At 37.6% G+C, this 24,535-nt stretch overlaps 2 protein-coding genes, 1 long non-coding RNA gene and 1 pseudogene across 3 annotated transcripts; 3 read left to right on the top strand and 1 right to left on the bottom strand.

The window, feature by feature from the left end:
- Positions 1-1,836: 1,836 nt before the first annotated feature.
- On the top strand, positions 1,837-4,350 carry LOC114827076 (two-pore potassium channel 5-like). The gene is made up of 2 exons (XM_070805000.1): positions 1,837-3,082; positions 3,751-4,350. The coding sequence occupies exons 1-2, from the start codon at positions 1,902-1,904 to the stop codon at positions 3,896-3,898; spliced, it is 1,329 nt and encodes a 442-aa protein (XP_070661101.1). The 5' UTR covers positions 1,837-1,901; the 3' UTR covers positions 3,899-4,350.
- A 9,815-nt stretch (positions 4,351-14,165) lies between these two features.
- LOC139198502 (uncharacterized) lies at positions 14,166-16,423 on the bottom strand. The gene is made up of 2 exons (XR_011584034.1): positions 16,281-16,423; positions 14,166-15,438 (listed from the first exon to the last, which is right to left on the bottom strand). It is a non-coding gene; the product is annotated as an uncharacterized lncRNA (long non-coding RNA).
- LOC114827075 (uncharacterized) lies at positions 14,601-17,553 on the top strand (annotated as a pseudogene).
- A 2,974-nt stretch (positions 17,554-20,527) lies between these two features.
- Positions 20,528-21,586, top strand: LOC114827174 (uncharacterized). The gene is made up of 3 exons (XM_029108869.2): positions 20,528-20,728; positions 20,828-20,950; positions 21,086-21,586. Exons 1-3 carry the CDS (start codon positions 20,528-20,530, stop codon positions 21,584-21,586), a joined length of 825 nt encoding a protein of 274 aa, XP_028964702.2.
- Positions 21,587-24,535: the final 2,949 nt, after the last annotated feature.

The following is a 24,535-nucleotide window of genomic DNA, read 5'->3' as shown; positions in this document are numbered from 1 at the left end:
TCTACCATCCTCTCTCTCTTGCCCTTCATTAACATGGAAGAGTCTGCTCAACTTAAGGCAACAGACCAGGAAACGAACATTGCATTATAGTGTCTGAATCTAAATGTAAAAAACAAAGCCAATAAACAGACACTTTATTACAGCTCACTTGGTGGCGGCACACGTAGTTAAGCATGGCGGGAGATTTGGCTGGGATGAGTTAGGTCCGAAGTTTCTTTTTAATATTTTAGCAGAAGATGCAAATGTAATCATTCGTATTTAAATTCACTAAGTTTCTATCTTTTGACACAAAAAAAAAAAAAAAAAAAAAAAAAAAAAAAACAGACACTCTATTATAGTGTCTCAATCCAAATGTAAAAATCAAGAGTCGTGTGATGTGAAAAGCGTAGGAGGCGTTTGAGTAATGAAAAAAAAAAAAGAACCAGAAAACAGACAATGTAGCGCAACGTCTGAATCAAAAAAAAAAAAAAAACTTGGAAACAAACATTGCATTGCATTGTCTGAATCCAAATATAAAAAAGTATGTGTAGGAGGCATGTGAATGATGGAAAAAACGAAACCAGTAAATGGATATTGAGTTGCAGTGTCTGAATCCAAATATAAAAAACAGAATCAAGAAATAGACTGTAACATCCCACATCGCCCAGGGGAGTGATCCTTAAATATATATTCTCATCCCTACCTAGCACGAGGCCTTTTGGGAGCTCACTGGCTATGGGTAGTTGCTCGTGATGGGTGACCCACTGGGAAGTTGCTCGTGAGTTCCCAAAACAAAACCGTGAGGGAATGGTAAGCCCAAAGCGAACAATATCGTGCTACGGTGGTAGAGCGGGCCTGAGATGTGGTGGACCCGGGCCGGGATGTGACATAGACATTGCAACATAATGTCTGAGCTGTATTAACTTATTTCAAAATATAAAAACTCTAAGAAATTTGTGTCAATTGAAGTGGGTGTCAGTTGTAGTGACATAAATTATAATTTTAAGTAAATATTGCAATACATGATTGACTTATTTGTAATTAATATAAATATTGTTGATATATTGTTAATATTAGAATTTTTATTGATTGTATAACAAATCACCCAATAAAAAATTGCAACAAAAAAAACTGCAAATTTTATTGCATGAGGCCTTACAATGTTTGTATGGCATTGGGATTCTTCAAATAACAACACTCTTGCAGGGATTACTACAATTGTGTTTCAATTATCCGAACCACTTTTTTGGTCTTCCCTCAAATCAAACCCAAAATTATTTAACCACTCAACTAAATGGATTTGTAATATAGTTGTTTGTTTTCTTGGAATACAATGTTCGCATATTTTATTCACTACAATTTGAGATCCTAAAGATTTTTAAAGTGTGTAATTTATTGTATCTCTGACGATAGCTAACTCTGTAAGTTGTTTGTGCACACTCTTTTTCCTTCAACCATATTGAAATTTCGACAAGTTTTTTATCGAGGTTATTGTATGCACATTATCCTTATTTTTGTTTATATTATTCTCCATTCAATGAATATCGTACTCTTTTTTCAAAAAACATATTTGAACTATCGAATTAAAAGTAGACAATTCGAACTATTAAAATTTAAAGTGATTCCCACAAAGGTCCTTAATGATACTTAATCTTTTCTTTTTTGTTTTTGTTTCAGTTTTCAAGATTCATGCACGGTACGCATGTTGGATTTCATTATAAAATACGTCAATGCAATTAATAGTAAAATCATTATGAATTATAATTTACTCATTCATATTTATGATTTGAAATTCATTTTTCAACAGTAGAACGAGTCCCTTGGCCCTTTAATGGAAGAGGGGGCTCCTCTAAGCCAATGCTCAAAGTCCCAAACTTTGATCGAAATAGGCAAAAACTAAGCATACGTTTGAAGCAAAGTTTATGAGTTTTAATCACCGTCTTATCTACTTACTGCCACTCTCCCTCCACCGTCCAAACTCCAAACTCCAAATTCCAAGGTCCAAACAGAGAGAATCTATTCCCTTATTTTTCCCGATGGAAAGGGAGCCTTTTCTCGGCTCCCAAACAGGGCCCCAACACCAACTCCTCCAACCCACCCCCACCCCCACTGTTCAAATCCCTGACTCTGATGATTTCTCTTTCAAAATCTCTCCCTCCCACAGCGAGCCTAATCTCCGCCACCTCCAACAACCCCACCATCACCATGTCCACCAACCAGACCCGCAGCCCTCCTCGTCAGGAGCCCCGAATGCCAGCCATCAGAAGAGACCCGGCACTCTCCACCGCTGCAGGACGGCCCCCGCCATGGCCGTCATGCGAGACCTCAATCCACACCCAACAACCCAGGTCCCCAAACCACAATCCGACTCCACCTCCATCATCAGGCAAGCCGTCTTCTTGCTCCTCGTCTACCTCTCCCTCGGCGTTGTAATTTACTCCTTCAACAGGGACAAATTCTCCGGTGTCGAAACCCACCCGGTCGTCGACGCTCTCTACTTCTGTATAGTCACCATGTGCACCATCGGGTACGGTGACATTGCTCCCACCACTCCCCTCACCAAGATTTTCGCCTGCGTCTTTGTGCTCTTCGGGTTCGGTTTCATCGACATTTTGCTGAGTGGGGTTGTCAATTTTGTCCTCGACTTGCAAGAAAATATGATCCTGACCGGAATTCAAATGGGTCAGACTTCCCGGAATCGTCGTTTCTCCGCCAGGAACTATATCGTCGATGTGGCAAAGGGCAGGATGAGGATCCGACTCAAGGTTGGCCTGGCGCTTGGAGCGGTGGTTTTGTGCATCGGCATTGGGGCTTTGGTCTTGTGTTTTGTGGAGAATTTGGACTGGATTGATTCTGTTTACTTGTCTGTTATGTCGGTTACAACGGTTGGTTATGGAGACAGGGCCTTCAAGACTCTCCAAGGAAGGCTCTTTGCCGCCGTGTGGCTTCTGTTTTCGACATTGGCGGTGGCCCGGGCGTTTATGTATTTAGCGGAGGCTAGGGTCGACAAGAGGCACAGGAGGATTATGAATTGGGTTTTGCATAGGGATATCACTGTCCAGGATCTGCTTGCTGCTGACATCAATAACCATGGTTTCATCAGGTGAGTTTCCATTCCATCCATCCTATCTTCATCTACTTTTTAATTGTCATCTGTTTTAGAAGTTTTCAGTGATTTACTGATGAAGTAACCTACAATATCATTGCTTATTTAGTAAAGAATGACAAGAGTTGATGAATGGTTTTCTCATCACGGTTAACTATTAGCTGCCAGCTCACCTAACAAATCTAGCAAACTCTAACAATTCTGATACGAATAACAGTGACGGTTTAGCATAAGTATTGTATTCACCGTTGGTCTGGAGGATCGTTAGTATGATGATGGAATGATAATGATATCCTGCAAATTAAGTGTAAGCCTCGCCATGTAACATTGCGAGCATGTACTGTGAACTTACCAAATGTACTAAATTCAAATTAGAGCCTCCAAAAGACAAAATTGTTTGGAGTGAATTGAGTTGGCAATTGAAGATTCAATCTTCTAATTTTGGTATGAAATTAGTCGAATATGTAACGTCTAGCTGCATCGATGTAATGAAGATGCTTAGCTATTGTAGTGGACACCAGAATCCTGGTACAGAAATGTGAGTAATAACACTAATTTATATGGATCCTCCTTTTAGTCTTTGTATTGATCAACAGGAGTAATTCTGAAAGTTATTCGCTATGCATATTAGTTTCACGTATATGTTATTCGCTTGCTCATTTCAGCAAGTCAGAGTATGTTATTTACAAGCTTAAAGAGATGGGAAAGATAGGGGAGAAAGATATACTGCAAATCTGCGATCAGTTCAGTAAGCTTGACCAGAACCACTCTGGGAAGATAACGCTGCCTGACCTGTTGGCGCATCGCTTGTAGTTTTGGTAAGGTTAAGTCTGGATTCTGCTCTTTTCGTTCGAAGAAACAGACTCCTTTTCTCATTCTGGTGAAAGCATGGGGAATGTTGAAGACAAAGGCCTTTGCGTTGTATATCCTAACAAACTATTCTTTGAAGATTTATGCATTGCATATAAGCTTTGCCTTGCAAAAGATGAAGTGGATAGACATTATTCTACACCGAGCTGCTGTACGAGGATTATAGAAGAACGTGAAGTGCATAGACAATTTGTCCAAAGTAAAGTTAGAATCTCTTCCTTTTATTTCTATTTTCCCTTATGATACTGTAATTGAAACAAAAAGGAATCGAGAAAAAAGGAAGGCCATGTAATGACATTGGCACGCACACGGGTTCCCCGTTCTTGCATCTTGTAATCGGAGATACATATACTCTCCTGAATTCATTGAGTAGTCTGATATACTTTCTTTCCTTATTCATGCCCCATTTCTTGTTTTGATACCATAATCCTATTTTTTTGTTTGCTGAATTGAAGCTGATATAGTTTCCTGGTTCATACCTGTGTTGCACTTAACAGCCTTGTGTTTTAGTGTAGGCCGACTTAAGCAAAACTTACCGCATTTGAAGGTTTTTAGATTCTAAAATTACTAACAAATCCAAGTCTAAACCATACATATGATTTGATCAAATTTGTATCCACTACCTAACTGACATCACATGTTCCTTAATTGCTGATATAATTCATATATATATATATATATTAGTTTTCGTTCTGGTGATTGGTTTCACTTTCACTGGTGTGTGCGAAATTGACGACATATACATATTGAAGCTCGATCCGATTGCAGCAGGCACAAGGCAGGCAGGCATGTTCTTGTTCTGAGGATTAAGTATTTATACCACATAATTATGTCTGGTCACTCTTGTCTTAAATTAAAACATCTCACTAATCCAAATGTCGGCTCCCGTAATCCAGAAATAAATAATAGAAAACTTTATTCTAATCATTGTCAAATATGACTTTTAGATTAAAACCATGAGTAAGATCAAAATCTAATTTTAGTCTCTTGATACATTAATCATCTTATTTATTAATTATATTTTGCTGTTTTAATTATTTCTCTTTTTCTTCTTAATTTTGATGTATTAATTTTATTTTATTATAATTTTCATTTTCATTTCATTAATCGTAATATATTTTGTTGTAAACATTTAGATTTACTAATTTTTTTTATACAATATATTTTGATGTACTTTGTTTTCTTCCTTGAGGTACATTAAATTCATTATAATACATTCGGTGTATACATTTAGGTACGCATATTTTTGTACATCCATTTTGGTACAAATATTTAGGTACATTAATTCAATATAATATATTTCGGTAGATACATTTTGGTACTAACATTTTGGTGTATATATTTCGGTACACACATTTAGATACTTTAATTTAATATAATACATTTCAGTACTAATATTTTGGTACTTACATTTAGATACATTAATTGAGTTTTTCAAATTTCAAGAATGTTAAATAAAATTAATAAATTAAAAAAACTTTTTTTTTCAAAAAATAAATTAAAATTTGTATATTAATAAATTTAAATATTTAATGGGAGACATTAAATAAAATACACATGAATTATTTTGAATTAAGAACACATCAAGAGACTATAATCAATATGTAATCTAAGGGAATTGTTATTAGCACTCCAAAATTCTCGTTTAGCACTTCAAACTTTCTATATTTAGAAAGAAAAATACACTTGTAAGGAGTGCTAAAAACGATTTTTGGAGTGCCAATAATAGTTCCCTAACCTAACAACAGGTTTATTTTAAATTTCAATCTTCTTGAAAAATTAAAGTTAAAAAACCCCTATACATAATATACCCATTAATCTTGTACTTATGTCAAAATAATAATAATCATTAGGATTACCACTCTTGACTTTCTACCTATAAGAGTATTTCCAAGGGAAATGTCAAAGATAAATGTCAAATATTAATTTAATGGCTGTTGTGACAATGTCAAATTTTCTTTGAGTTTTTATATTAACACCCTACAAAATGTTGAATGCATCCCACATTAAAATTTAATATTAAATGACTTATTTACTCTACTATGTAATGACAATTTGACCTTATTAGGTTTTAAAAAAAATAAAGATTTATAAATACACCCTAAATCACTTTTAGCGTATTATTTATCTTCTCAACTATCAAACATGTTGATTAAGAAAAATTGTTTTTGACGAATGGAACACGAAATCGATGTTTCAGGAGCTTCACATGAGGTAAGACTTCATAGTTTTTATTGTTTTAATGATTTCGATGACATCGATAATTATTTAATCTTGCGTTTGCTGCATTATTTAAGCTTCTATATTCATATTCATCTTTGAGTGTTCATATGGTTAGATTCAATTCCTGAAAATTAAAAATGAGTGTTATAAGATTTGAGAAATGTGGGGTGTAAAGAAAATGTGGGGTGTATGTACAAAATATAAGATGTATATTGAGAATGTGGGGTGTGGGGTATTATGGGAAAGTAAGTGAGGTGTATTAAGATAATTTTTAAGTGAAAAAGCAAATGTGGGGTGTATTAAGTTTTAATATTAACACCCCACAAAATGTTGAATGCACCCCACATTAAAATTTAATATTAAATTACTTATTTACCCTACTATGTAATGACAATTTTGATCTTATTAGGTTTTAAAAAAAATAAAGATTTATAAATACACTCCAAATCACTTTTAGCATATTATTTATCTTCTCAACTATCAAACATGTTGATTAAGAAAAATTATTTTTGACGAATGGAACACGAAATCGATGTTTCAGGAGCTTCACATGAGGTAAGACTTCATAGTTTTCATTGTTTTAGTGATTTCGATGACATCGATAATTATTTAATCTTGCGTTTGCTGCATTATTTAAACGTCTATATTCATATTCATCTTTGAGTGTTCATATGGTTAGATTCAATTCCTGAAAATTAAAAATGAGTTATAAGATTTGAGAAATGTGGGATGTAAAGAAAATGTGGGGTGTATGTACAAAATATAAGATGTATATTGAGAATGTGGGGTGTGGGGGTATTATGGGAAAGTAAGTGGGGTGTATTAAGATAATTTTTAAGTGAAAAAACAAATGTGGGGTGTATTAAGTTTTAATATTAACACCCCACAAAATGTTGAATGCACCCCACATTAAAATTTAATATTAAATTACTTATTTACTCTACTATGTAATGACAATTTTGACCTTATTAGGTTTTAAAAAAAAATAAGGATTTATAAATACACCCCAAATTACTTTTAGCGTATTATTTATCTTCTCAACTATTAAACATGTTGATTAAGAAAAATTGTTTTTGACGAATGGAACACAAAATCGATGTTTCAGGAGCTTCACATGAGGTAAGACTTCATAGTTTTCATTGTTTTAGTGATTTCGATGACATCGATAATTATTTAATCTTGCGTTTGCTGCATTATTTAAACGTCTATATTCATATTCATCTTTGAGTGTTCATATGGTTAGATTCAATTCCTGAAAATTAAAAATGAGTTATAAGATTTGAGAAATGTGGGATGTAAAGACAATGTGGGGTGTATGTACAAAATATAAGATGTATATTGAGAATGTGGGGTGTGGGGGTATTATGGAAAAGTAAGTCGGGTGTATTAAGATAATTTTTAAGTGAAAAAGCAAATGTGGGGTGTATTAAGTTTGTGTGGTTTATTTAACAATTTGTGGGGTGTTAATATAATTAGCCTTTTCTTTTCCTTCCAATCCATATGGTTTTTTTTTTTTTTTTGTTATAAATGATATTTGTATGATTCATTTTTAAAAAGAAATCAATTAAAATAAATTTTTAAGATTTACAAATGGTTCATTAATGGGATCCACACAATAAAATAATTCAAGAATTAATTGACAACACATTTTTCATATGTCAAATTTGGAAAAGGATCCTCGCCGGATCCTTTTCCTAGGGATCCGGGGGATCTTGTAATCGTGTTCGTTTATCGTACATTGTACGGTTAGAAATCATTTAAATTTTAAAATTAAATATAAATAGTACCTAACGAAAACCGACCGCACGATGTACGATGAACATATACGATTACGAGATCCCCGGATCCCCAGCAAAAGGATCCGGCGATGATTATTTTCTATCAAATTTGACACCAAAAGACTCATGTCAATCCATCAGGTAGAATTAACTTATTGGTTGGAGCTTCTTTTTATTTTTAATTTTAATTACATGTCATTCTACTTAGAATTTGACATCATTTGCAGATGGTCTAAACAATCTTTATTATATTTTATCAGTTGATATTGTAAGGGGTGATTCGAATGTCTACTAAAAAAACGGTGTCTAAATCAATTTTTTGTTTCAATTTCAAAATATTCGATTTATCGTAATTTAAAAAACCGACTTTATCTCAATTTTCATGTTTTAATTCAGACTTTCCGACGCAAACTCAACAAATATCACGTCTTGTCAAAGGTAAGTCTTTTGCTTTTCTCTATGGAAGGTCGACTAAGGGTTTTTTTGGGGCATTTAGGTACCGTGTGGGATGCAGACAAGACGGAACAGGATAGAACGGAACAGAGGTTCTATGCTACGTTTGGTGTACGCTCAAGCCGGAATAGAACGAAAGATTAAATGACAATTGTACCCATCCACTTCGACGAGTTAGACCTTACATGAGCCACCGCCGATGAGTTCAACATCATCCCTCACATCTTCCGCCTAATCTTCGCCGTCCCATCCCTCGAGCGACAATGTCAGCCATGTCCTTTCACCGGCTTTCCCCGATACCCTTATGTTCTTCCTGTTTGTTTTCTTAGAAAATTTTCTCTCTTTGGCTTTCTCAAGAACCTTTTATCCGATGTGGGTTTTCTTCGTTTTTTTGTTTTTTTTTCTTTGAATATAGAAATCAAACACAAAGAAAATTGCTTTTTGTTGGGTTTTTGTCACTCGGTTTCCCGGAAAATTTAAAGTGCGATCAAAGAAGCTTGATTTTCCGAATAAACAAGAAAACTCAGTTTTTGAGTTGATTTGTTGAGGCAAATTTTGATTTTTAATAAGTATTTTATGCCTATTGTGTAGAAATGGAGAGATATCTGGAATTTTGATTAATTTTGTTTAATTTTTGAAGTGAAATTAATGAAAAGAGAATGGGTATTGTTGTCCAAAAGGTTAAAATTTTGTGTTCCATGGGCTGGAACAAGTCGTTCCAGGAGGAGGGTGGCATGAAAAATTGACTAAAATCCGTTCCACAGGACAAGACGTCCTAGGCAAAATGGCGCACCGAACGTGGTACAAGTGCGTCCGGTCCCACTGTGTTCCGTTCCGTCCCATCCCACATACCAAACGGTACCTTAGTTCTGTACCCGAAAAACAACATGATTATTTTTTTTCTTTCTTTTAAACAAAAGATATTATCTACACAAAGAAAGGGATGAGTTTAGCCTCATAATAGACTAGCAATAATGTAGTTTAAATTTGCATATGGCGAAAATCGAACATAAGACCTTTCACTTCTAAGTGAAGAGGAATCCCACTAGACCGTAATTATAAGTGACAACATGATTAATAGATTAAGCCCAACATTATCTTTTCTTCACTTTTATATTTTATATTATATTTTTTTAAAAGGTCAAAGATTAATTCAATATAATACATTTCGCTAGATATGACACACCCCGACACAGAATGTCCACAAGGACTCTGAATCGAGATGCGCTGGCCGACACCTAGAAGGTGACAAAGTCATAAAGTGTGATGATGTGGAAAAATGTGAATAAATTTAAACCTAAGAGTGCCTAAATACCAGAGTGCACTGGTGAGTGGGAAGAAACCCACTTCACACGCGATACAAAGCATAGGTATAGTATAGTAAGATGAGATAATAATTATACCATCATAAAAGACATTTGTGCTGAAAAGTGCCACAAATCCTCATCGATACGGAACTCTGCTGCTAGAACATGGAGGGTACAAAAATAGAAAATATAAGTGAGCGAAACAAAACTCTTCAAACCAATTCCAACTACCAAAGATAGTAGCCCCTCGCTGTAATAGCTGTTTAATTTCCCAAAAAATAATAGGCATGACTATAAATCAAGACCATAACCAAAATGATAGTCTTGCGGTTATGCTACGTCAAATATCTTAATAGAAATTAGTAACCCAGGTGAAATAAACCAATAGGGAATGGCATGTTAGCCGGATCTACACATAATGTACGGTTGAATCAATATCTCATCCCGTATATACTAGCATCACATCACATATCTCATCATAAATATATACTAGCATCTTATCATATATCATCACATATATGCTAGCATCTCATCACATATCTCATCATAAATATATGCTAGTATCTCATTATGTATATCATCACATATATGCTAACATCTCATCACATATCGCATCATAAATATATGCTAGTATCTCATTACATATATCATCACATATATGCTAGCATCTCATCACATATCATCACATATATGCTAGCATCTCATTACATATATCCTCACATATATGCTAGCATCTCATTACGTATATCATCACATATATGCTAGCATCTCATCACATATCATCACATATATGCTAGCATCTCATTACATATATCCTCACATATATGCTAGCATCTCATCACTTATCATCACATATATGCTAGCATCTCATCACATATCTCATCATAAATGTATGCTAGCATCTCATCATACATCATCAATCATAGCTAGCATATAAGTCGGAGTCACTTATAGTGAGCTGTACGACTGAAATCATAGCTCATCAATCATTGCTAGCACATAAGCCGGAGTCACCTTTAGTGACCTGTACAGCACTACGCATGCACACGAGTCAGAACCACTATAGTGGTCTGTATGACATGACTGGGTGTAAATGAATACGATCAAGTGCTACGATCACGTGAAGAGTCACCTACGAGTCGGAACCACCTATAGTGGTCTGTACGACAGGCATGTGCACCTACCTTGAATTCAAAGTGAGCGTATGGTGCTAGAGATTACGTGAAGGACTGTGCCCTGGTCACGGGCAGAAGCACTAACACCGGAGTGCAGGTTTATGAACTTTAAATGCATCTAATACAACATGTACGACTCATAAGCAACCTGTACGACAATGCCAGAGTTGCCTACTATTGCAACTTGTACGATAGTGTCGGAGTTGCTTAAAACATAAATGTAGTCATACCATAACCCCATCAATTCAAATAATATCGTATACTTATCTGAACTTACTTGGTGTCTTGCATTCACCTTTGCATATCAGAGCATTCACAATAATTATGTGCAAGGAATATACACGGTTGAAGTTCAAACTTACATTCTGGTATATAAACATATAAACGAATGGTCTAGAATGCATAAACTGTAATGCCCCATTTCCAAACTATTTACTTTCAAGAGTAATCATCGATGATAAGCCTAATTAGACACTAGCTAAATTAACTATCAATTAATTCCTTTTCCTTACTTCAATTTCTTGAATTCACGCAATGGTTTATGATCGACATTTAACCACTAAAACATAAGGTCAAATCTTATAATCTTTCCACCAATGTCCCTCAAACTGCTCAATTTCCCAAATTAGACTATTGTCTCGATTATTCATTCTCATTTATTATATGGCTGCATTTAACGTCTCGTTAGACTGCCTATGTACCCTAAGCAGGGATCAAGCCATTCGTAATTCACAATAATTATTTGAATGTGATATGCATAAATCAATTTAGTAACGTTTGTGGAACTATCAAGTATATACATATGATAAGAAGGAAAAGATCCACTTACCTGGAGTCCACGCTATGATTCACTAGCACGCACATCGAGGCGTCCCGAACGATTGGCGCCTGGAACAATTATCAAATCACATCTCAGAACTCTTATCAATAAAATACGTAACTTACATAAAGCACATCCTCAAAGACATTCTAAAATAGTTTGAGACCTATTGACCACAAGTCAATTATCGATCAAAGATCGACAGTAGGGTTTACAATTCTGTATAACTCGATCCGGAAGATTCGCACATCAAATTTCCAATCTGCAATCTCTAAGGATCCACATTATACTTCTAGAATAACACACTAAATTTGCATTACGATCCAACGGTCGGATCTCTGCTAATTGCCCAAAATCAATTGGCGGTTAACATTTTTTTTACAAACTTACAAATCCAATTCGGGAAGATCGGTACTTCGGATTCCTGATCCATAAATTCCTATGGTCCTTAAATATTATGTACTTTAATGTATTAAAGTTTGGTGACGATCCAATGGTTAGATCGTTAATTCACATAAATACTTATTAACGTAGCACAGAGAATTTAGATTCCAACGATCAACCTACGTTTTCCAACTATCAAAAATGAACTTAAGGCATCTAATTTAGCCTAAAAATGACATTGATGGTCCCTTGGCCATGCACTGCCGCACTAGTCGCCGCGGGTGACGGTCAGCCGCCTCGGCTCGTTGGAAAATTCAACTATTTCTAAAAATTCTCAACAATTACCGAAATTAAGATCTCAACAAGGGGATAAATTTTCATACATGGGCCGAAGTCCAATTCGGCCTGGAAACACCTCAAATCTGGCAAGGATCACTGGAAACCCTCGCAATGGTTTCTTTTCGATTTGACAATTTCTAAGCTCCAACGTCCCAACCAAAGCTTAGGACATGTTCATAGGTTCACAAGGAGTCCATTGATAGTGGTGGTGGTCGGATTTGACTTTAGAAACAGCAGAAAATGTCGTGGGTGCCCTCGGACTCGCCGGAGAAGACGACGTTGATTCGCCGTGAAATGATGACCCACCGTCGTCAAGCTTGGGTGGAAATGGAAGCTAGGACGACGTGAATTCTTTTGGTGGTGGTGGCAATGCCCAGTTCACCAGAAGGACGCTGGAATCGGCGTTGAGGTTTTGAATGGTTGGTCGGGTTGCACGGGTTGAGGTAACCCAGCTCCCTTCCCCTCATTTTCTCTTCTTCCTTTCTCCTCTTCTGATTCGTCCCCTTCCCTCCTTGTTCCTCCTGCTCTCCTTCCCATTGGTCCACCCCCTCTCTCTCTTCTTTCTGGTTGGGCAGTGGCCCTCTTCCTTTCCTCTTCTTCCTCTTTTCAAATAATTAAATATGAAAAATAATTATAAACATTATAAAAATATATGAAAATGTATGGATAGTGACTTAAACAAAAAATACTTCTTGAGTACTTCAGGAAAACGCTAAAGGATTAATCCATACACGTCACTGTATGCTGATCCACAAAAGTCAATACCCTCGCCTCTAAGGGCATTATCGTAAATTTCACATTTTAAAATTGATAAAATAATAAGATTTGGGACGGGTCGTCACAAGATACATTTTGGTACTAACATTTCAGTGCATATATTTCAGTACACACATTTAGGTACATTAATCATCTTATTTATTAATTATATTTTGATGTTTTAATTATTTCTCTTTTTCTTCTTAATTTTGATGTATTAATTTTATTTCATTATAATTCTCATTTTCATTTCATTAATTGTAATATATTTTGTTGTAAACATTTAGATAAACTAATTTTTGTTATACAACATATTTCAATGTACTTTGTCTTCTTCCTTTAGGTACATTGAATTCATTATGATATATTTCGATGCATACATTTAGGTACACACATTTTTTTACATACATTTTGATACAAACATTTAGGTCCATTAATTCAATATAATACATTTCGGTAGATACATTTTGGTACTAACATTTCAGTGCATATATTTCAATACACACATTTAGGTACTAACATTTCCACGTACCAAACGGTACCTTAGTTCTGTGCCTGAAAAACAACATGATTATTATTTTTTTCTTTCTTTTGAACAAAAGATATTATCTACACGAAGAAATGGATGAGTTTAGCCTCATAATAGACTAGCAATAATATATTTCAAATTTGCATTTGACGAAAATCGAACATAAGATCTCTTACTTATAAGTGAAGAGGATTAATCCCAATATTATCTTTTCTTCACTTTTATATTTTATATTATATTTTTTAAAAAGGTCAAAGATAAATTAATATTTGAATAAATCTACCTAATATCTTTTAACAAAAAACTAATATACAGACACAAATTCATTTGCAGAACGTACAATATGAAACCTAACTAAAATATATAAAAACAGATGCGAGAAGAGAGAGTACAGAGAAATTGTAGAATGTTTAGGGATGATGTAATTATCCCTGTACATGTGACCATGAGAAAAGAGTAACTTGTACTTTAACTATATACAAAGTGTAACAATAAATAATCACTAGAATAATGAGCAATCTAAAACTCAAGCTAACTAGGATTTACACCATCACACATTTCCTATGATAATGACATATTGCAGTTTTGGTTGTTATTCCGGGGTTGTTCATCCAGACAAACGAAAAATCTAATTTAGCGCGTCTCGTTGACCATAAAAGGTCCCACTCGACTTGTAACCAACTACAGACCCTCTTCCACTTCCAGCACTTCGATCCATAGTTGCTTCCAGTTGGTGTCACACCATCAAATTCAATACAAAAGTAATGATATGGAAAACATGAAGATGAAGATGTCAAAGTTTTAGAAACAGATGATGATGCACGTGTCATTGTTCTTGTAACGTCTGATTCTTCCGCTGCTCTGTATTATTACTGTCCTTGATGGTGCTTTTGTTTCTGGGGAAAGTGATTATGTCTCAAACAGTTGGAGACTCAGGAATGAGAAGGGATGCTTGGAACTTCTGCAATGAAGTTGGAGCAGAAGCACCTGATATGGGCAGCCCCAGAGCTGCTGATTGCTTTAATCTCACAAGTAAGCCCAATCACCATCAACCAACAAAGAAACTGAGGAAAATTCACTTCAATCATTTATTTACTTGCTCACCATTTGTTTGATAAATGTTCCAATATCTTGACAATGTTGGTCACTACATAATTCTTAATTAATTCTGATTAATTTATCTGTTAAACTTAGGTACTTCCTTAAAACACAGAGTGAGCGAAAAAGATAACTTGCTTGGGGTGGGGACACCATTCCCAGGGATCAGCCAGAGAGCTTTGTGCAACGTAGACCTCTATGCAGTCGAGAAGGAGCTGTATCTGGGTTCTCTGTGTCAAGTCCCAGACTCTCCAAAACCATGGCAGTTCTGGATGATTATGCTAAAAAATGGAAACTTTGACACAATGGCTGGGCTGTGCCCTTCCAATGGGAAAAAGACACCGCCTTTTAGCGATCCCGGAAGGTTCCCTTGCTTTGGTAAGGGCTGTATGAATCAACCCACTGTGGTCCACCAGAAGACTCAGCTGTTGGATGGTAATACTACATTGAGAGGAGCTTTTAGTGGGACTTATGATCTGGGATCCAACCCTAGTAATCGGAGAAGAAACGTGATGCTGGAAGCTGGCAGTTCAGACACATACTCAAGACTTCAAAGAATTATCCATGGCTGATGCTCTACCTCAGAGCTGATGCAACCCAAGGATATTCTGGTGGCTATCACTAAGATACAAGAGGAATGCTCAAAACAGTAAGTAGAATAATCGATTCATCCGAATATGATTTTGAGCACTCGAATCTAATTACGTTACTTACACTTGTAATTGCATACACAAAGTTTAGTCTTATTGCTTGTCTTGGTGATTAAGAAAATATGTAATGTAGTGACTGGCATACAGGAAATATACTTTCCTTGTATCTTATGACAAATAACAAACTACCAATTAACAAAACAAGGACACAAATGGACGGCTGAGAATCTGTTAAGCTAATTGGATTTTCTGGTGTTAATTTATTCAGCTGAGGATTTTCATGAATAATGAATCTTGTATCTGTCTCGGTCCTTTTTGCATAAATAGATTAATTATTCAATTATGTTACTGTTAGATAGCATTTCATACCAAACCATGGTCAACGGTGTTATAAACTTCAAGTTCTTAAGTTTTTTTAACTGTTAATGGTACTATTAGGCCAACCCTGGAGATGTTCTTCCAGTGAAGGTCACAAGGCCGCTTAATCAAGCGGTCTAAGTCAGGCTGAATTTTTGCCTAAAGCCGCAACTCGCAAGTTCCATGACACCAGGCTATGCATCTAATTTAATTAAGTAGAGAAGACTAACTTGTGTCAAATTATATGTAAAATCATCTTTCTTTGAAGTTGGATTTGCCTGTGTTTTCTAATATACTTTGCTTCTAGATTATTTGAGAAGAAAAGGATTATGTTAGTCCATTTTATCACATAACTTACAATTGAAAGTCAATTTTCAGCCTCCAGAATCACCTAATTTTAAAGTAAGGCTGACTTTGGACATCAAAAAAGGAGGAGGACCCAAGAGCCAGTTTTACCTCATTGACGTTGGTGGCTGTTGGAAGAACAATGGCAAACCCTGTGACGGGGATGTGCTCACGGACGTGACCAGATACACGGGGATGGCAAACCCGGAAACTGCGGCTTGGTGCAGCCCCACAAATTTAGTCAATTGCCCGCCATACCATATCACTCCGGATAACAGAAAAATTTATAGAACCGACACCGCCAACTTCCCATATGGGGCTTATCACTTCTACTGTGCTCCGGGAAGTGCTCAATATTTAGAGAAACCTGTAAGCGTATGTGATGCTTACAGTAATCCCAGGCACAAGAGATAGTTCAGTTGCCTCCTCACCCCATCTGGGCCGAGTACAGCTATCCAACCAAACAAGGGCAGGGTTGGATTGGGGATGCTAGAACTTGGGAGCTTGATGTTGGAGGCCTATCCAGTAAACTCCACTACTACCAGGTAATTAATTAAATTAAAATGTCGTGTTTGGTAACTATTTTGTGTTCAGTTTAAACCATTTATAACTTCATGTGATTGATTTACATTTTCTGTTTGTGGTTTTGTAGGATCCCGGCACCACTTCTGCAAGAAGGATATGGGGATCAATTGATGTGGGTACAGAAATTTTTGTTAGTGACAAGGATGAAGTTGCAGAGTGGACTCTAAGGGTGTGTTTGTTTACCCTCACTAACTTCTAGACTGGACTACTTGTTAAAATAGTCTTGTGTTTGTTGCGCCGAAGGAATAAGTTTAGTGGGACTAAAGAGGACTCGCCTTGACTAAAACCTTCGCTAGAAGGTCTTAGCGGGAGCTCCCGAAAAGCATCGGACTAGCTAAGACCGTGCTTTGCTTCGACTTGGGATTCGTCTGCTTCGCTTTGACCTCGACTCATCTCCTTCACTTCGACCTCGATTCGTCTGCTTCACACGATTGACGACGAACCTGCATCACCGTCGTTGAAACCCAAATCTCCAAAAGACAAGATCTTTGTGAACCCAATGGTGGGTGAGTAAGGAATATGGAGGCCGAGAATGCCAGCTGAGGCAGTGGGACGTCGGCGATGAAAACAAGATCATTAGCTGCACTCAGATGAAGAGGTTGCCTTTCGAGAGAGAGGGGAAGAGATTTGTGGAATTGGCTTTGATTTGATCTGCGTTTGGAATTGGAGATCTGCAATTGTGACTTTCAGAAAGATGAAGAGATTTCTAGAATATCTTTTGGTTTGATCTGATATACAATTAATGGAATTGGGAGTTGGTTTTGATAATATCTCAAATTGTGAAATTGTTTCAGAGAAAGGAGAAGAGTTTTAAGAAAAAATAAAAAAGAGAGAATGAATAATAAAATATTAATATATATGAATTAAATAATATAACATTAAAATTTGTTAATTATTTTGTTTCTTAGTCCGACATTGCACCAAACGTTTCACTAAGTTAGTCCAACTTAGTCTAATATAAGCTAGTCCAGCTTAGTCTTTGAAGCTAGTTCAGTCCGAGATAGTCCGGTTCAACAAACGCACCCTCAGGGTTCTAGGTTTGCTGTCCCGAAAATAGTGTCTCTATTATGTCTCCTTATTCATTTTTTTGATACTTTGTCATACCACTTAACTCTAACTTAACATTGTTATTTTTTAATAATTAAAATAAATAAATATTAAAAAGTAAAAAATCCCTAAGGCATAGAGTCCTCCAGATCCTGCAAAACACAAAGCAATGTACCCCAATCATCATCTGACAAAAAACCTTAAGGCGTTTGCAGAAGGAGATGCATCACGGCGACGATGGCAAATCCGACGATGGCGGTTTCCCATTGCCACTTCTAGATTCATGAGTAAGGTAGGGGGTAAGGGTGGGTGGGGACTGGGGAATTTTGTTTCTTCTTCTTTCCGTCAACCTTTTCCAGATTCATGAAATCCCTCTTAATTTTTCTGGGTTGCCGATGGTGCCAGAATAGAACTGGTTGCTCCGATTCAGGTCCCTCTCGGTTTTCCAGATTCACTCACTGGCCTACTTAATGTCTCTCAGTTTTCATTTTTATTTTAAGTATTATATTGTATTTCTCTAGATTGGGTTGTGCTGCCATCGATTCATGGTGGTGATGGGTTGGAGAAAAGACAAAGGAGGGTGAGAGAAGCAAACCATGGGCGTCGAAGAGGGCTTAAGACCTTTCGGTTTCTGTTTTAAATATTTTTCTTTTTAACTTCCAAATGTTAAATAAAAGGTCTAATTGGATAAATGGTTCCCGTGGTCATAAGGTATTCGGATGATAGCCCTTGTAATAAAAAAATTTAGATTTAAACCATTGTGGTCACAGTCTGTTAGGATTTAAACATGTGGTCTAAGTCTGTTAGGATTTATGCCATTCTGTCATTCCTCCATTAGGTTTAGGTTGGCTAAATCAGATAAATGGTCCCCGTGGTCATAAGGAATTCGGAAGATAGCCCATGTGGTAGAAAAAATTCGGATTTAAACCCCTGTGGTCTAAGTCTATTAGGATTTATGCCTGAAATTAGAGGTTCTGTCATTCCTTTGTTAAGCTTACATGTGGAGCAGAGTTTCTCTGAGTATCTATCAATAAAAAATATCTTACAATAAAAAGAGGGGGGGGAGATTTTAGTTGATGGTAAAAAAATTCATTCATCTCAGTTATTTCACAAGAAGAAAAAGACGAAAACAAAGGATCTGTTGAATTTCAAATAGTTAGTTTCATCAATAGAATACGAAGACTTACTTCACATTTACAATTACACAAAAAAAACTATTTATCTCAGAGAGGTTTACGTAAAATTATGAGAAAACGCCAACGATTACTGTTTTATTTGTCAAAGAAAAATAGAATTTGTTATAAAGAATTAATTAATCAGTTGGATATTCGGGAGTCAAAAACTCGTTAATTTTATAAAGGCATTTTGAATTATTTGATTTATTAGATCTTGAATTTTAATGAATTATGTGATTTATTACTTCCACCTCGTTCTGTCGAGTCTCCTCAGAGAAACTCTGCTCCACCTGTAAGCTTAGCGGAGAAATGACAGAACCTCTAGTTTCAGGCATAAATCCTAACAAACTTAGACCACATGGGTTTAAATCCGAATTTTTTTTACCACATGGACTATCTTCCGAATACCTTAGGACCACGGGGATCATTTATCCGATTTTGCCAACCTAAACCTAATGGAGGAATGACAGAAGGGCATAAATTCTAACAGACTTAGACCACAAGGGTTTAAATCCTAACAGACTGTGACCATGGGGGTTTAAATCTGATTTTTTTTACCACAAGGACTATCATCTGAATACCTTATGACCACGAGGATCATTTATCCGATTAGGCCTAAATAAAAAACTTAACAGAGTTATTTATCAGTTAAGTGGAAAACATGTGTCAAAATATTAAGAAGTAGAGACACACATGAGACACACAAAAGGAGACAGCAAACCTAGAGCTGACTCTAAGCGACTTCGACATTATTTATAGACCCCGCCAAATATAATTCATAACTCCACATCCATGCCAGCATTTTCTTCAAACCTTTTCATCTTTCCAATTGTTTTACCGAATATATTTAGAGCTAGGTGTTGTCAAGGCTGGGCTGCCTAGGGCTCACTCCCGAGGGGCTCCCAATTTTATTTTATCACACACACGCACATATTGTTGGAGGATAAAATCCGGTTTCGACTCATGGGCCAGTCCAAGTCACCTAAGGATGGTGTTATGCAAGGTAAACCATAAGGAGAGCCCACGAGGAACAGGCAGGTGCACGTGTCCAGGTAACCGCCTCCATTACGGAGGATCATTGAGGAAGTGGGAAAGGAAAATATGGCGTAGTGCTTGTTCCCGAAGCATGCGGTCATATTATGGAAGATCATTGAGGAAGTGGGAAAGGAAAATATGATGTGGTGCTTGTTCCCGAAGCATGCAGTCATATTACGGATGACCACTAAGGAATTGGGAAAGAAAAAGAGATCGTGGTACTTGTTCTCCAGGCATGCAATCCTATAAAGATGGAGTGTAACCAAAGAACAAGGTACGTGAGGAGAACTCGAGATCCAGAGAATATAAACCAATCGACTGACTTGAGCATCGAAGTATCTTTTGCAGGTATCCGCCTGGGAAAACTGCAGAGGAAGATTATTTTGGGACGTCTCGAAGAAGGATTCAACGAATGTGAGGATTGCGGTCAACAAATCTGTGGAGGTATTTCTTCTTGTAGGAAATCTCACTCCAACAGTTGGAGCCATCTATTGGAAACAAAATCAAACTACAAACATGACTGGATCCACACAAGAAGTTCTGAATCCCTCTGAAGACGTAGAGACTCAATCGGTACATGCTAGGTCTCAATCTCAAAATAGTGAACCCAGTCTTGCCATGGAACAATTTAGAAGGTTAATGAGGGAATTGCGTGAAACAAAAAAGACAGCAGATGAGGCGTTGAAGAAGGCTGAAGCGAGAAATGTCGTAGAAGATGTAACAGGCACCAAAAGACAACGTGCATAAGAGGAGGATAATGAAGGTAGCTCTAGTAGCACGCCATCCAGTAATTGTGTTGAAGTGACGAAAAATCAGGGCGAATGGGGCTACAGGGGAAAAGGATCGAAAAAGGTAAAAGATGTTGATTTGCGAGAACAAATTGAGATGACTGTGAAGGGATACAAGCCACAAACCCCAGCGGAGCTTGCCTTAGAAGCGGTCAGAGGAATTTGCTAATCGTCGTTCACATAGGATATCCTGAAAGCTAAAAAACCTGCCAAGTTCACCCAACCAAAGTTTAGGCTATTTGAAGGTACGACTGATCCTATCGAACACATTTACCACTTTCAACAGCAGATGGCGCTTGAAGGAGACGATGAGGCCCTCATGTGCAAGTTGTTCCCCTCAAGTCTTTCGGGATCATCTTTAACGTGGTTCAAACAACTGAAACCGAGGTCTATCGGAAGTTTCACAGATCTCTATGAAGTGTTCATATCTCAATATGTCTGTAATCGGAGGCCAAGAAAAGATGTTACGATCTTGTTCAGCACCAAACAAAATGTTGGCGAGAGCCTCAAGAGCTACATTACTAGGTTCACAGAAGAGATGTCTACCCTAGAAGAATGTGACTTTCACAATGCCGCTTTGGCATTCCGAGAAGGGGTGTTGCCTGGATCGAAGATGCGTAGGTCGTTAATCGAGACACCACTACTGGACATGAGGAAAGTGATGGCCCGAGCTGATGGAATCATCAGATTAGAGGAAGAGGAATTTATCCAATCAAAGCGGGCCACCGTGACTATTGCTGCATCTCCAGCGGACATTACCGTGCTTACCTTGAAACCCACGACTTAGCCGAGTCAAGAAAGAAGATTCTCACGTGATCTGAATGATGGGTTTAATGAAAGATCTAGACTTGATCGCCCAAACACTAAGTTGACAGTGAGCCTGGGTAAAATTTTTCACGAAAACAAGGGAAAAGGAATCTTTCGTGCACCGGCCCCAATTCGAACGCCGTTAGAGAAGCTAGATAGGAACAAGATGTGCGCTCATAACAACGACTTTGGTTATGCCACTAATGATTGTCGAAGCCTAAGGAACCAAGTGGAAGCTATGCTGAAGAAGGGGATGTTGTCACAATACCGCGTAGAATCGAGAAACGAATGCAAGAACGACGGAGGACTTCAAGCAGTAACAGGAAAGATTGGAGCAAATGAGAGGTTGTTGGATATCAAAGTCATACATGGTGGGCCCCAACCCCCTAAGGGATGTGAAGCATGTTATCAGTCGCAAAGACAGGAAGTCGAGAAGTCCAGACGCGTACACAACATAACATCAGCCCCTGAAGCGTCTAAAGCATTAGATAATCTCAAAGTCATCTCCTTTAGCCAAAAAGACCTCGAAGGAATTCAATTCCCTCACAATGACGCATTGGTCTTGACGCTACGCGTTGCCAATTCAAGAGCTCAAGGATAATGATAGATGGGAGAAGCAGCATAGACATTTTATTTTGGAGCATATTTAGAATAATAAAATTAGACGAGAAAGAGATAAGGCCAAATCCAACTTCTATCTATGCATTTGAAGGAACTAAGGCCCAGCCCATTAGATACGTGACCCTTCCTGTCACGGCAGCAAGTAAGACTCTTTTCGTCACTTTTGTCATCATCGATGCACCGAGTGCATATAATGCCATTATGCGAAGGGATTGGATCCATCGAATGGATGGGGAAGCGTCAACCAAATGTCAAGTAATGAGGTGTTTGTCGACGGATGGTCAAACGACCATCGACATCAAAAGGGATCAACTGGAGGCCAGAAAATGCTACAGCATGGCAACAGACATCAAGACAATCAGGGAAGTGCAACAGAGCACGGACCTTCATGAGAATAAACCATTATAACAATTAGCGGAAGACCCACCACAACAGGATTAGGAAAACGGCGATCAAGAACCCCCAACTATAGAACCACTGAGGGAAGAGGTTTTGGATCCAACCGATCTTGAGAAACGAATATGGGTGGGCTCCCTCCTATCTGATGCGGAAGTTGAAGAGTTGCTGAAATTTCTAAGGAGCAACGCTGATGTTTTTGCATGGTCTCATAGGGACATGCCAAGAATTAACCCGGAAGTGGCATGCCATCAGTTAAATGTTGATCCGAGTTGTCCTCCACACAGACAAAAGCAGAGGAGATTTGCGCCAGAACAAAATCAGATTATCAGTGCAGAAGTCAATAGGCTTCTTGAAGTTGGATTCATTCGCGATGTCTGGTGCCCAACTTGGGTTTAGAATGTCGTGGTGGTGGGCAAGAAAGAAAAAGGAAAATGGTGCGTGTATGTGGATTATACCAACCTGAACAGAGCATGCCGGAAAGATTGTTTTCCAATTTCAAATATTGACCAGACGGTGGATGCTACGGCTGGGTACGCACTATTGCCTTTCTTAGATGCTTATTCTGGTTATAACCAAATTCCTATGGTTGTTGAAGATAAAGAGAAAGGTGCTTTTATCACTGAGCGTGGATTGTATTGTTACACCGTTATGCCTTTCGGACTCAAGAATGCCGGCTCGACTTATCAAAGGTTAGTGAACAAGATGTTTAAAAATCAAATCGAAAATACAATGGAAGTTAACATTGACGATATGGTCGTCAAAAGCCGAGAAAGGTGCCAACACATTGATCACCTACGTAACACTTTTGACGTATTGAAAAGATATCACATGCGGCTAAACTCGGCAAAATACGCATTCGGTGTATCATCTGGGCAGTTCTTAGGGCACATAGTGAACAAATGAGGTATCGAACTGAACCTAGCAAAAGTTGAAGCCTTGTGTAACATGCCGGATCCGGTAACACCCAAAGACATTTAAGTGTTAACCGGGCGAATCGCTGCCCTTAGTCATTTTATCTCACGATCATTCGATCGATGCAAACCTTTTTTTCAGGACATACAAAACCGGAAAGGAGATGTGTGGAGGTAGGAGCAAAGGGAAGCTTTTGAACAACTGAAGAAATAACTCACAAGCCCATTGTTGTTAACCATTCCCAAGCAAGGGGAGTTGTTATACATGTACTTAGCAGTAAGCGAATAGGCAGTAAGCGCTGCGTTATTCAGAGAAGAAGGCTCGGTCCAACAACCCATATTTTACGTGAGCAAAAGTTTAATCGATGCAGAAAAGAGGTATTCGCCCACTGAGAAGATGGTGTTGGCCTTAGTAACCGCAAAGAAGAAGCTCTGTTAGTACTTCGAGGCACACACCATTGTGATGTTAACTAATCAACCGATGAGGGCTATCTTACCTAAACTAGACTTATCAGGAAGAATTACGAAGTGGGCCATCGAACTTAGTTCCTTTGACATAAAGTATCGGCCTCGAACGCAGCCAAATGACAGGTAATTGCTGACTTTCTTGTAGAATGTTATCCTCGTGAAAGTTTGTAGGGTGAATGCGAAGAAATTGCAAAAGTCGACCATAATGAGATCAAATGGGAGCTTTATGTGGATGGGTCATCCAGTCAAGCAAGAGCTGGGGCAGGGATCATTTTAATTTCTCCTGAAGGTATAGACTTAGAGTGTTCGATTCGGTTGGATTTTCCTGCATCAAACAACGTGGCAGAATACGAAGCCTTGGTACTAGGCCTTGAACTTGCAAAACAATTGAAGATAAGCTGTCTTACCGTGCATAGTGATTCACAACTCATCGTCGGCCAAGCAACTAAAGAGTATACGACTAAAAATGTGAGGATAGAGGCATATCAGCAACTTGTTAAAGGGCTGGCGAATGGATTTAAGTATTTCGA

This window comes from Malus domestica, chromosome 09 (assembly GCF_042453785.1).
Source record: "Malus domestica chromosome 09, GDT2T_hap1".
In the NCBI taxonomy this organism is placed as follows: Eukaryota; Viridiplantae; Streptophyta; class Magnoliopsida; order Rosales; family Rosaceae; genus Malus; species Malus domestica.
Note: the sequence above shows the minus strand (reverse complement) of the source record. Positions and strands in the feature narration are given on the sequence as shown.

Coding starts and splice junctions, on each gene's coding strand:
- LOC114827174 (XM_029108869.2), top strand. CDS start 20,528: ATGACTGGATCCACACAAGAAGTTCTGAATCCCTCTGAAGACGTAGAG. Junction 20,729..20,827: donor CGAGAAATGTCGTAGAAGAT/GTAACAGGCACC, acceptor ACGAAAAATCAG/GGCGAATGGGGCTACAGGGG. Junction 20,951..21,085: donor CGGAGCTTGCCTTAGAAGCG/GTCAGAGGAATT, acceptor CACTTTCAACAG/CAGATGGCGCTTGAAGGAGA.
- LOC114827076 (XM_070805000.1), top strand. CDS start 1,902: ATGAGTTTTAATCACCGTCTTATCTACTTACTGCCACTCTCCCTCCAC. Junction 3,083..3,750: donor AATAACCATGGTTTCATCAG/GTGAGTTTCCAT, acceptor TGCTCATTTCAG/CAAGTCAGAGTATGTTATTT.